The following is a 14730-nucleotide window of genomic DNA, read 5'->3' as shown; positions in this document are numbered from 1 at the left end:
TTGTGTGCAGTGGGTATCTTCCTTTTCATCTTCTCTTTTGGCTGTGTCATCTCTTGCGTTGACAGTTGTTGAATGGGGCATGCACGTGTTTGCAAGTATAAAAATAAAATACAACAAAATGCAAGACTCTAACACTTTCTGTAAATATTAGTTGCACTCTTGATGTGTGTGTAACACCATTGTGGGAAACTAACCTGTAAGTGGTAGCATCCATATCTTAGTTTTTCTGCCAAGACTACGTTCGTCACTTGGTTGATAAAGTTCTCTTGACCTGGTACCACCTGCATTTAACTGAGTTACTGGTGCAACTAGATCAGGCTGTCGGAAGATGACTCCCTGATTCAAAAATGCACCTACATTAACACCTTTTGTTTTTTCTTTTAACTATTTACAAAATTAAATCGTGTTTTGCAAAATCTAAAACAAATCCCCCTCCCCTCCCTCGTTTATCAGTTCTAACTTCATTAAAAGAAAAGACCCCTTACAATCCACTTAAACAAATACAAACCTATTAAACAAACTTGGATTACCTTTAAAACAAATTATTCTATGTTGGATCATAATCTATATTGGCATCCTAGGAAACACAAAACTAACATAGCCGCTAAAGTATCACTAAACCTGAAAATTTCCAACATAAAAATCCTGTATACCGACTTTAAACCAACCATAAACCTATACATCAAAACATGGCAACAACAATTGAGCACTTAAAAAAACAAGCTACAAGAAATCAAACCCACACTTGGAGAATGGAGTCCCAAGCTGAAACTAAATTGGAAAGAAGAGGTGATCATTACAAGATTAAGAACAGGGCACACAAATATCACTTCTCCTTTCCTATTGAAAGGAGAAAACCCACCAGAATGCTTACCCTGCTAAGAAAATTACGCATTTTAAACATGTACGCATTTCCTAATAAACTGCATCTTAAACATTCCTTAATAAACTGCATTGACTTAGCCCCATTACATCAAAAACATTAAAGCATTAACAACATTAAAGATGTCTTTTGAATATCTAAATCTACTTTTCCAAAATTTTTTTCAACCCCAATTCTTTACAAAACTCCTTCCAAAATCACCATGACATATTGAAAAGTAAAGAATGCCTATTCTATTAAGACTGCCCCCCCCCTTTCAAAACAAAAAAAACTTATTTGGACTTAAATAACCATGCAGCTGTTGATAGGCCAATAAACCGAACAATCAATCAATTAATCAACTGAGTTAAATTTGACTGGCATCAACTATGTCTAACTGGGGGCTGTTCTCCGCTCTAACTGCTGTCGACCATCGCAAATCATTCCAACCAGTCAGAAAACCCAGTTGCTCAGAAAACTCTAAAAAAAAAAAAAAATAAATAAATAAATAAAATATCCAGTCCTTTTGTTCCCCTCATCTGCCACACTTGTATTACACCTGCAAATCAGCTCTTTGTGTGCCTTGGTGAATAACTTCCTATGCCTTCGTCTTTCCACCAACCCCATTTCCTATACCTTTCTCTGATAAACTTATTTCTTCTTTTTTACTAACATTGAGGGAGTGGGGGCGATATTACATATTTTTCCATTGTCTCGGATAAATATAATATCAGTGGCATTACCAAGCATAAAACCAAACTGTTTCCTCTATGCTTATCTGACTTATTTGCGACCCAATTATTCTCTCTGTCACTGTCAGGACCTGATCCATCTAATTTTCTATTTTACCAATTGTGTAAAATTGTGTACATAAAAAAAAAAGCAATTTTCTTTCTTTATAACTTTGAAATTGTAAATTTTCTATAAATGCCTGTCATAATGATGTCTTTTTTTTCTCTCTCCTTTTCTTTAAATGTAGGTACACAAAATTGTACTGCTGGCTCTCAGCCCTCAGCTGCTCAGTTTAGCAAATTCAGATTTGACGTCAGGATTTTTCCAGTTAACCTTTCCACAGGAAATTGGTGGTGATGCATTGTGGGCATTTTCTAAATACATGTACGAAGGAGTTGTTTCTCTAAATTCTGGTGTGCTTGAAGATATGGAACGGATCTCCTCAATCCTTAACTTGCAAGACTTGAAGGATATGTGTAATTTATATCGTAATCAAGTCAATCTTCCAAATAACAATTCACTGTCGCAGTCGTTGGCTACAAACAACTTAACTCCAACAGATGATACACCCATTAATTTAGATCCTTTACCAGCATCTATGAAATCGGATTCTTCAGCAAGTGGAGCACCTTTCTTTAGCCTCCCAAGTATCACGCAGAGTGTATCGAGGCCTGTCCAGCGTTTACAAATTATGGAGCCAGAATCCAACAATCCTCGACTTGAGTATTCGAGTAACCAGTTGTCTATAGGAGGTGTGAACCGAGCTACAGATGATCGGACATGTGTCACAATCAGCGGGTCGGATTCAGATTCTGATCTGACTGTTGTTTCTAGTAACATCAAACAAAATCCAGTCCGAAAGAGGAGGCGGCGACACATCGAAAACAATTTTCTACAGTCAAGACAACCGGAATCGTTTCTAAATGATAATATGCGTGAAAGCTGGCCACCACATTCTTACAACGGAAATGATAATCTCACAAATCCATCTCAATCCAAACAAATGAAACTGTCAGATAATTTGGTAATTGATAATTCACAAAGTTTTAAAATTTCATACGCTGGCTCCAACCAGCGATCAAATGAAATACCTTATTCACTTATAGAAAACTTGGATGAAAGGTGATAGCAAAAGTTTTATTCTTTGTGTGTCGTTGTATTATAGATCATGAAACAAATCATCTTTGCAATTAAACATTTCATTTCAATGTTGTGTTTGGATTTTCTTTTTGATTTTTTTTTTTTTTATTATTAGTAATAGGAATGTCAGTCTTTTTTCAGTGTTTGTAATTGGTTCACTTATTTATTTCCCTCCCCTCCCAACAAGGAGAGATTGGACCTAGTAATTTACTCCCATTTGTTTGTTCACACTTTTCTCGAATAAACATGTCTGGATTTTTTTTTTTTTTAATTTTATATAAACATTAGTCATGATGAAAGTAAATTTTTTTTTACTTGTGAAGGGGGACCCTCGCATGCTCATCTTTTTTTTTTTTTACATAAAGTGATCAGACTAATTGGCAAAAATAGCAATTTTATGCAAATATCTATTTAAAAAAAAAAAATTAGTATGTAGATTCATCGAACTACTGTTCCCATCTCGAGTGTTATTTTCACATTTCGGTCGATGTAACCTCTTCAGGTGTATCTTGTTGAACTCTGAATTTCAACCAAAACACTTTACTTAATCCATGGAGATACATGCTCTCATTCTGTTAGCCATGACTGAATAGAAGTCCTAAGCAATTTGCAATTCTAATTGGATATCGCCCACACTGAAGATTGAACCATCAACCTCCAGCAAACCTCACTTCTGGACTTATTTCTGACCATAGTTCCTGAGGATTGTGTAACAAATGCTCGTTGCCCTCTCAGGAATGCTGATCACGCTGTGATAATGATAGACATCCTAAACTCAACCACAAGTTAAAGAGTCATTGCTCAAAACAACAAGGTATTCTAATAAGACTGACTGGGATGCCACCAAGGATCACATCAGAGGAAATATGTTTTCCCTTCGTGCAGAACAGTGTTTCAAAACGGCAATTGAAGCACTTGTTCTCATACAGAATTTCTATAGAAAACTTTATTTCCCCCAATGGTTTACTTATGCAATTGCTCAAAGGCAGCATGCATACTGCAGATTTATCCTACATAAGTTCAGTACAAATAGACTAAATTTTATATAAGCTAAAAGTAATTGTAAGAAAGAAATACCCACAGCTAAGAGATAATATATTGAAACCACCAGAAAACGCATTGAAACGCAAAAATTAGGAACTCGTAACTTCTGGAAAATCTAAAATAACATAGTAAATAATGGGCAATCAACAATTCCCCAACTATCCAACAATCTTGAAGTTGTTTGCACAACTGAGAAGGCTAACCTGCTTACCCATCGGTTTGCCTCCAACTCTACTTTGGATCCAGTGAACCACTCCCTCCCAGATTTTCCTCTACAGACGGAAACCACACTAGATGATTTTTTAAAATCACCTTTTCTCAAGTATATATCATAAAAAACCCTAGACACATCAAAAGCATGTGGGTTTGATCTCATCCTGGCTGTACTATTAAAAAACAAAAAAATGCTCTGCTGCGGTTGCTCTATTCTCTCCAGACTTTTCAACAAATCCCTTAACAAAGCTTGCTTTCCTGACTGCTGGAAAACTACTTCTGTGGTACCAGTTTACAAGAATACTGGTTAACATTATGTTAGATCAACATCAACCCCCTCCCTTTTTGGCCTTGTGCCACATTTTTATTGTAAATTTTTTATTTTTCAACACCTACTAGGAGTAAAAAATTTTTACAGTTCATGGGTGACCTTCTCAGCTATATTTTGACAAATAAAAATGTTCAATTTTTGTTCAGTAAAACTAATTATAATAAATTACTGTGTTAAAAAATTCTCAGAATGTGTAAGGAACATAGTGACAGTTGAATTTTTTTTTTTATTGGCTGTTGGTTACCATAGCAACCAAATCAGCTGGAAATGGCGGAGATGCCATAACAAGATATAAAAAAAAAAACTTGCTAATAATTCCCCGCTGTCCCAATCTGTCGTTCAGCTGTACTGTTGCTAATAATTTATAGGTAACAAGTGAAATGGAGAAAAATTTATTTCAAAGCAAAGCCTGGAAAAATCATGGATTACAATAGAAAAATGCAAGCATGAAAAAGTAATATGGTTAAGCTTAAACATGGTAAAGTAAAAGGACTAGTTGTTAAAACTGGAAAAAGAAAAAAACAAGATATTCTAGTAAAAAATATAATAAATTTATAACTTAAAATATTGCAGTATTAATTAAGAATTTATGTATAATGATAAATTGAATTGCGTAGCGTCAAGTGTTACCAAATTAGCAGTTTTCTCGCTAGATCTGGAGATTTTGTTTGCAATCTAGTGGGTAAAATTTTGATTTAGCGAGTATTTTTCTAGAAAATTTGAAGATTTTTTTTTTGACACCTACACACTCACAATTTTATATTAAAAAATGAAAAGTGTTTGAAAATACTTTAAAACATAAACCAAACTTATTCAAGTAGAAAAATAGCATTTATTACAGGTTAAAATTAAAATCAACGAATGAGAAAGGTCGTAATAAAAACATGACATCAAATTTCTTATCAACCAATGAAAGTTACTTTTCAAGTCATGCAATTTCTGACACTTTCTGTAAGTAAAAAGAAATTAAAAGGAAAATAATTTCGGCAAATTTTTATTTTTACTTATGTAAAATAAATGCATGCAAAAAAAACATGAAAACTAATTTAAACACTTTTAAACATTTATTTTTAACATTTTTTTTTTTTTTTTTTTTTTTTAATTTAAAATTACAAATAATTTTAAAAATCTTTATATGTAGAATACGTGCACAAAATGAAACAGATTTTGCTAAATTTATTTGCACTCCTTCTGTTTGTTATGGGTAAAATAAATTAATTTTTTACTCGAAACGACTCTTCATGTAATAATGCTTGCAATAAGATACATTTTTAATGCATTCTTGTTGTGTTTTTAGTATGCCAACCATTTGTAAAACATCTCATATATGCTGCCTGATAGCAGACAACCGTCATTACTGCCGTATGCTAAAAATAGTAACAACCCTTCTCTCGTTTCAAACAGAAAAGAAAAACACAAATTCAATTTTTTCTCCATGAAATAAAAAGAAAAGACTTTAATTCCAAGCTAAAATGATTGTAAATAAGAACTAACACCCAATGCGCCATTGACTTATTAACACGAGCTGAAATTAATTTTAGTCATTTGTGTATTGGGTACACTGCTGTTGAGTCAACAGTTCAACAGAGATTAAACCATTCCAGTAATAATCTGGTCCATGTTGATTTTGCGGTGGAAAGCTCTGTGCAGATCTAGGAAGTCCATGCTTGCCTGAGGCGTCCTCACCAAGGAATACTGATGGGGCTACTCAGGCAATTTTTGCAGGTCAGAGTACCCCTCCTTGGGGGCGTTGACTTCTCAATCCCACTTTCCGATCCTGGTGTCACAGTTCTTGCAGTGGGAGACTTGACTTTCGGTAGGGAGGAAGGAGCCTTTCCAGACGCAACTTTGGCAGTAGCAGTTGTTCAAACAGCCATAATCAGGGCTAACTTTTGAAAGTTTTTTTTTTTTTTTTTTCCACCTACATCAAATCACTGCCGGCACTCCGAGATGCCTGCCTACTCCTCCAACTGCTTCCAGCATCTACTGTAGCCTTACAGCAACCCTCAGTGCCTCCTGCAGCCTTCCAGCAGCTCTCAGTTCCTCCTGCAACCCTTGGTGCCCCTGGCAACCTTCCTCCAGCTTTCCTGTGCCAGTTGATGTCAGGCTACTCACTCCAGTGCCTGTCGACATCCGGTTACCCGTTCTAGTACCTGCAGCCATCAAGCTACTCTTTCCAGTGCCGATTGACATCAGGCTAGTCACTCTATCAACGTCCGGTTAGCCATACCAGTGCCTACTGATGTCCAACTCAGCAGCCTGCTGACGCCTACCTTCTAGTGTCCACCAATGTCCAGCTCCTGATCTTGACACTATCTCAATTTATTTTGCCATATGATCTTTCATTTTCGATTGTAAATAAAAGATGTTTCCTATCATCCTTTTTTAATTGAACTGTTTGTCATTTCTTTCACTTTGCTTTGTCTCTGTGTCTAATATTTTTAGTTGTACAGCCGATTGGTTTTATCACTTTTCACTCTCCTCTGCAACGCCCTACACAAACTTTTTTTTTTCTCATATCACCCACAAACAAATGTGACATTACACGGGGCTTGATTCTTGGGAAGTTGTAAACAAATTACTTCTACATCTCATCTTAATTTTGAGTTGCACTCCCAAATTTAGAGTTAGTGGGAGTCATAGATTTTTTTAATACAATTTTTCAAGAATGAAATCCTCAACGGTTAAGCGACAAGCGATCAGTTATTTTTTTGTAAAGACAACTAAAAGAAATGAAATAAAAAGAATGTAAAAAAAAGCACGTACAAAAGGAAACTTGAATTTTACTGCATTTAGTATAAGGAATTTGTTGATTTTTGTTATTGTTTACAATTTTTTGATTATTAACTATTCTCCACTTTAATGAATGACTATTGTTCCTACTTACTTGCCACCCCCAAAGAGCCAACATTCATGATTGAACTTATTTTTACTAATTTTTTCAACGTTTATTATTACATTTAATTGTCAGCGTGGACCACCTTTTCTAAGACGCAGCATATGTTAAGACCTCAGCAAAGTTTGTGTTTATTTTTGAGCAAATATTAAAAACAGAAAGTTTCAACATGTGAAAAAATTATATATTTACTTGCTTTCCTATGATGATAAAGTTAGACACAAGGTTGGTTTTTAATGTGAAAACCCTGCTATTCCTAAGAAGAGACCCTGGAATGGGAGAACATTTGTTTAATCCTCAATTTTAAAGTATTTCTCTTTCATTGACCAAGGACAGCAAAGATAAAGTATAGTATTAAAACAAATACTTACGGAATTTGGGGGTCGTTATCAAAATCGGTTTTTCATGGTAACAAGTTGAAAGGGGGGGGGGACAAAGGAAAAGAAAACATATAAAGCAAATTTTACAGAAATGGGTAACTAAAGGAAAAAAAAAAAAAAATTGTCATTTCTATTTCTCTTACTTTCCCTCTCTGCCTTGCTTCAAGCAAGTCAGTCAACCTAGTCCACAATTTCCAAAACTCCATCATGAAAAGTTTCAATTAAAAATACACGATTAAACCTGGATCTCGAACTTCTAAAGTAGACCCCCACTACTATGTATCCTTCTCGAACATCAGGAGTCTGCGTTCTAACCTTCCAGAGGTTGAAACCCAATTACAGGAGACTAAACCAGACATTCTTTCTTAGTGAAACTGGCATTGGACAGACTATTTCCTTAGATGAGTTTGTAATTAAAGGATACTCTAACTTAACTTCCAAATCTTCCCTAAGATCGCCATGGGCATGAAATATGTGCCTATATAAAAGATGGGTTTCCATGTAGTAGGGACATCTCCAGAGAAGATCCTAACTTACCCTATATGTGCTTCTGGGTTGCACTTGCTCAAACTACTGCATTTATATTTACTCTCTATCGCCCCCACAACAGCGGAGTTACTATCTTTAAAAGCATATCTGAGAAAATTAACAATGTCCTATCTGCTTATCCTTCAGCTAATATTCATGTCTGTGGAGACTTTAATGTTCACAATGTGGAATGGTTAACTCACTCAAACAAGACCAATGATATGGGGAGATTCTGTCATGATTTCTCCATTGCTTATGACCTCACTCAGATTGTTCATGAACCTACCCGTGTGCCCGATACCAAGTCTCCTAGACTTTTTTCTCAAAACTTGCCCTGAACTGTGTTCAGCTTCCGTTCTGTCTCCACTTGGATCTTCCGACCACTTTGTTGTATCAGTTAAAATAAAAATGAAATGTAATAAATCCTCAGATGTACCTCTCCATCGTACAGTATATCGATACTCTATGGCTGACTGGGATAGCTTCCGTACATTTATATCAGATCTACCTCTGCGTTCCATGTTTAAAAAGGATGTGTCCTCTATAATATCAAATCTGATGGAATGGTTAATTGTAGGTATAGACCGTTTCATACCTTTGAAAAAATTCCAACAAAAACCTAACAGCCAGCCATGGTTCTCTCCAGAATGTGCTGCTGCCATTGCGCATAGAAATCACTTTTTCCATTGCTTCCAACGTAATGTATTGAGACTAAAGCTGCTTTCAGGACGGCCAGCAACCACTGTAAAAAAAGTTATAAAGAATGCAAGAGAGTTATATGCTAAGTCCGTTAAGTCCAAAGTAGCTGAGCAGTGGCTTGGTTTCCAACAGTTTTGGCAAATAGCAAACAGAATCCTGAACAGAAACGTGCACTCCATCCCAACTATCATCAATAGACCTGAGGTAATCTCGTCAGCATCAGACAAAGCCAAACTCTTTGCCAAGAAATTTGCAGCTAATTCTATCCTCTCCGACCAAGGCCGCCAACCTCCAACATTTCCTCGTGTATCAGAAAACATGCTGTGTGTGTACAAATATCTGTACGTGATGTTGCCAAGCTAATCAAAAACCTTGATTCCAGTAAAGCAACTGGCCCTGATGGTATTCCAATTATAGTACTCCAAAGACTTCAACCAGAACTAGCGCCTATACTTACAAAACTGTTTAAACGTTGTCTTAAGGAGAATTGCTTCCCATCACCCTGGAAAATCTCATCAGTATGCCCTCTATTAAAGAATTCAGGTGATCGGTCATCTCCCTCTCAGTACAGGCCAATAAGTCGCCTGTGCGTCATGATTAAGTTGCTGGAATCTGTGTTAAATACAGAAGTAACCAACCATCTGAGCAAAAATAACCTTCTTAGTGACACACAATATGGTTTCTGGTCTGCTAGATCTACAGCAGATGTGCTTACAGTTATATCTCATAGGATTAGCAAATCTCTCGACGGAGGCTTCCTTTCCAGGGCAATTGCTCTTGACATATCAAAGGCTTTTGATAGAGTATGGCATAAAGGTTTACTTCACAAGATCTCCAGCTACGATATAGCTGGAAATGTTTTCACAATTATTAAATCATTTCTCTTTGATAGGTTCATAAGATTAGTGGTTGATGGGCAGAAATCAGAAGCTTTCAGTATTAATGCTGAATGAATCCTGAGCCCAACTCTCTCCCTGATCTACATTAATGATCTTCCAAATCACATCCTTACATCATTCATAGACATTTATGCTGATGACACTACTATCTATGGTAGCACATCTAAGACAGTAAACGACCAAGTTCTCTCCGATTCTCTCTCCTCTGATCTTGAGCATGTGGTACAATGGGGAAAGGAGTGGCTGGTTACTTTTAATGCATCTAAAACCAAGCTTTTTTCTTTACATCATCAACACTCTGATCCCCATCTGGCATCAATTGAAATGAATGACTCTCATCTTAGGGAGGCCTCATGTTTTGACAAGCTTCTGGGCTTGACTTACTCCTGATCTTAAATGGAACACATACATTAAATCCGTTGCCAAGGCCGCTGGAAAAATGGTGGGATCCTTCTATCAATCCAGTAGATATCTCACTGCTGATGCAATTCTCTATCTATATAAGAGCCAGGTATGTCTAAGGGTGGAGTACTGTTGCACCATCTGGGCAGGAGCTGCTAGAAAGGACTTGTCCTGCATTGATAGAGTTCAAAATAGACTTTGTAGCCTCATAGGGAATGTCCTTTTCTCTTCCCTGCAACCTCTTTCTCACAGAAGAAATGTTGCGAGTTTGTCTCTGCTTTATTGTTATTTTCATGGCAAGTGCTCGGCTGAGCTCCAATCTCTGGTCCCCCCCTTGCCAAACTTTCACAAGAAACACCCGTCTAGCAGAAATCACTATCAATAATTTTCCCCACTCTTTATCTGTACCTAAACTTAAACATACATTCCATGAGCAAAGCTTTTTTATTAGAACTACACGCCTATGGAATTGTCTTCCATTTTCCTGCTTTCCAGCTGATTACAATATGGTTGTCTTCAAGTCTAACGTAAACAAGTTTTGATGAGCCGTTCCATATAAGTTAACAAATTTACCAAATTTCCATTACTGACGATTATTATATTGTCCAATTTCTACTGTACACTCTTTAACCCTTATCCTCGAGTGGCCTCTGGGCCTTGATAAGTGGTGATGCCTATGTAAAAGAAAAAAAAAAAAAGTAAAAATCAAATAAAAGATGAACCTGAAATATAATTAAACTGATCCAAATTTTATTAAAAGAAAAGAAAATGTTATGATTGCTTTTATTTTCCAAAGCTAGGGGAATAAAACCGTTAAGGAAATATATAAAATCCAAACATTTAAAATGAAAAAAGGATAAACTGGTAGGACATGCAAGAAAAAAGAGGTGTTATATTGCATATCCCGCCATATTTACATATGAATAAACAAGAAACCAGCAAGAGCAGTGACAGTGATAATAATGGCAACGCTAAGACAAAGCCTGTTCGTCGATACAATGCAAATGAACACACTAAACACATACAAGTTCAAATCCCATTTTTTTTATGTACACACATCAATAGAATAACTCGTACCGACATGTTTCCCAGACCAGCAAGATCAACATGCCTCACTTCTAGATCTCTTTCTGACAACGGTTCCCAATGACTGTACAACAAATGCCCACAGCCCACTCGGGAATGCTGATCACGCTGTGATAATGGTAGAAATCAGCCTAAATTCTCGCCCTTAAACTGAAGATCCACTACTCAAAACAATGAGGTATTACAAAAAGGCTGATTGTTTTTTTTTTTGTTTTTTTTTACATAGGCATCACCACATTATCAAGGCCCAGAGGCCACTCAAGGATAAGGGTTAAAGAGTGTACAGTAGAAATTGGTCAATATAGTAATCATTAGTAATGAAAATTTGGTAAATTTAATAACTTATATGGAACGGCTCATCAAGAACTTATTTACTTTAGACTTGAACACAACCATATTGTAGTCAGCCGGAAAGCAGGAAAACGGAAGACAATTCCACAGGCGTGCAGTTCTAAGAAAGAAGCTTTGTTCATGGAATCTACGTTTAGGTTTAGGCACAGATAAAGAGTGGGGGAAATTATTGATAGTGTTTACAGCTAGACGAGTGTTTCTTGTGAAAGTTTGGCGAGGGGGGACCATAGATTGAAGCTCAGTTGAACACTTTCCATGAAAATAATGATACATCAGAGACAAACTCGCAACATCTCTTCTGTGAGATAGAGGTTGCAAGGAGGAGAAAAGGACATCTCCTACGAGGCTATGAAGTCTATTTTGAACTCTATCAAGGCAGGACAAGTCCTTACTAGCAGCTCCTGCCCAGATGTGGCAACAGTATTCCATCCTTGGACGTACCTGGCTCTTATATAGGTAGAGAATAGCATCAGCAGTGAGATATCTACTGGATCGATAGAAAGATCCCACCATTTTTCCAGCGGCCTTGGCAACAGCAGAGATGCCCCATGGCAAAATATCTTTACTCTTCCAGCGGAACAGTGTGCAAATGAGACCACTGAATGGTTCAAAACTGTTAATGAAGCACATGTTCACTTACGGAAATTCTATAGCAAGCCCCACTCCCCCCAATGGTTTACTTCTGCTTGTGCAGCTGCCATTTGTCAAAGGCAGCATGCATACCGCAGATTCAACCGACATAAGTCCAGCTTAAATAAACAGAAGTTTATAGAAGCTAGAAATAATTGTAATAGAGACAGCTAAGACAGATTACTCTGAAACCACCAGAAAACGCATCGAAGCACAGAAATTAGGAACCCGGGATTTTTGGAAAATCTACAACAGCGTAGTAAATAATGGACAGTCAACTATTCCCCCACTATTAAACGATCATGAGGTTGCTTGCACGGCAACTGACAAGGCTAATCTGCTTGCCAGTCGGTTTGCCTCAAACTCCACACTGAACTCAGTACACCACTCACTCCCTGATTTTCCTCTGCGAACAGACGCCTCACTAGACGATTTGAAAATCACCCCTTCTCAGGTACATGCTATTATAAAAAACCTAGACACCTCAAAAGCGTGTGGACCAGATCTCATCCCGGCTGTGCTAATAAAAACATGCTCTGCAGAGGTTGCTCCAGTTCTGTCCAAACTTTACAATAAATGCCTTAACGAATCTTGTTTTCCCGACTGCTGGAAAACCGCCTCTGTGGTACCAGTATTCAAGAATTCTGGTGAAAGAACTGACCCACTAAATTATCGCCCCATTAGCCTCCTCCCGCTTTTCGCCAAAATATTTGAGTCCTTAGTTAATCAAGCCCTAGTCCAGCACCTAACAGCTGCTAAACTCCTGACTGACAAACAATATGGATTCAGGCAAGCCCATTCAACAGCAGATATCTTAACTGTAGTTTCTGAACGTATATACCGTTCATTGGATAAAACAGGGGAGGGTAGAGCGGTGGCCCTCGATATATCTAAGGCTTTTGACAGGGTATGGCATGATGGTCTTCTAAGGAAAATTAGATCATATGGAATCACTGGAAGAATTCATAATGTAATTAAATCCTTCTTAAGTAATAGAAAAATCAAAGTTGTCCTCGACGGTCGTACATCCAAACAATACGACATAAATGCGGGAGTACCTCAGGGGTCTATCCTTGGACCTCTATTATTCCTGATATTCATAAACGACCTCCCTGATAAAATTGTTTCGGAGATGGGTATATTTGCCGATGACACCACTCTCTATAACAGATATGAGGGGAAAACAAATGAACACATATCCAAGGAAATGGCAGAAACACTAGAGGATGACCTCCAATCTGTAGTGGAATGGGGACAAAAATGGTTGGTCACATTCAATGCTGCTAAGACTAAGCTTGTTTCCTTCAATAACTACAAGAAACCTTCTCTACCACCAATAGCAATGGCCAAGAACACATTACCTGAAAGTACTTCTTTAAAACTCCTCGGCCTAACGTTTACAGGGAATATGAACTGGAATAGATACATTGAGAGCATTGCCAAGGCTGCTGCAAGGAAGGTTGGCTCCCTCTACCGTGCTAGAAAACTACTTATGCCTGACAGTATTCTATACTTCTATAAGGCAACCATTCGCCCATGTATGGAGTACTGTTGTCACATCTGGGCTGGTGCATCTGCTTCTTGTCTCTCGCTCCTGGACAGGGTTCAAAAGAGAGTCGCCAACCTGATAGGTCCTGAACTGTCATCTAGGCTTCAGCCTCTGTCCCATCGACGAGATGTTGCATCCCTCTGCCTGTTCTACAAATACTTCAATGGTGAATGCTCTGACGAACTGCAAACACTTGTACCTCCCCGACGTAACTACCCCCGACAAACCCGACAAGCTACTAAGTCTCATCCCTTTACAGTAGAGATCCCTAGGTGCAAGAAAGCCTTTTACTCCAATAGTTTCTTCCCCAGAACTGCGGGTCTTTGGAACTCCCTTCCGGGATTCTGCTTTCCCAACTGCAACAATATGCAGAAGTTCAAGTGTAATGTCAACAAACATCTTTCTACTCATCTCCCTTCATAATGATCCTGCTAATTAAGTCCCTGATAGTAGCCCCCTGCTTCAAAGTGGCACTGTGCCTTGTTTGGGGTGAAAATTGAATAAAAAAAAAATAAAAATAAAAAAAAACCACCAGAGGAAGCCGCACATCAAAATACAAAGCACAAACATCACAGCAGACGCATCACGCCACCATATAAACACGAGTAATTATTTCATGAAACAGTACAACACCTACTAGAATACATTCACAACTTTCTTAGCTTTAAATCGATATAACACATGTATACAAACATCAAACAAACAATGCCCTACAATACATTAAAACAAATAAAAAGCGAAACGATGACCAGCGATAACAGACGTCCACGTTGCGAGTATAAAAATGTCAGCTTTTTCCACAAGCAAACAGATTGGCCCTACGTGGCAAGCTGTGAATCTCGCTCTGTCAGCAGCAGTTAATTCCTCCCCAGCGACACCAGCTACTGAAATTACTGCGCCACAGCCATCTCACTTGTGATACTAGACAGCAAGCCTTGAAGTTTACCCCTCTTCCGCTGTCACCGCCGCCACCAGATCACCACAGCTC

General features: G+C 37.7%; 1 protein-coding gene across 3 annotated transcripts in view; it reads left to right on the top strand.

Moving 5' to 3' along the window:
* The window catches only part of LOC145241335 (uncharacterized), a 110928-nt gene extending 108126 nt beyond the window's left edge, over window positions 1-2802 (top strand). For all 3 annotated transcript variants that reach the window (XM_080104180.1, XM_080104179.1, XM_080104178.1), the window contains one exon: window positions 1842-2802. In XM_080104180.1, coding sequence (XP_079960306.1) covers window positions 1842-2720 — 879 coding nt within the window. In that variant the 3' untranslated portion in view covers window positions 2721-2802. The remainder of the gene's footprint in view (window positions 1-1841) is intronic.
* Window positions 2803-14730: the final 11928 nt, after the last annotated feature.

The sequence above is a fragment of the Euprymna scolopes genome, chromosome 20 (assembly GCF_053919585.1).
Source record: "Euprymna scolopes isolate OS-2025 chromosome 20, ASM5391958v1, whole genome shotgun sequence".
Taxonomy (NCBI): Eukaryota; Metazoa; Mollusca; class Cephalopoda; order Sepiida; family Sepiolidae; genus Euprymna; species Euprymna scolopes.
This window is presented reverse-complemented; position numbering and strand designations above follow the sequence as displayed.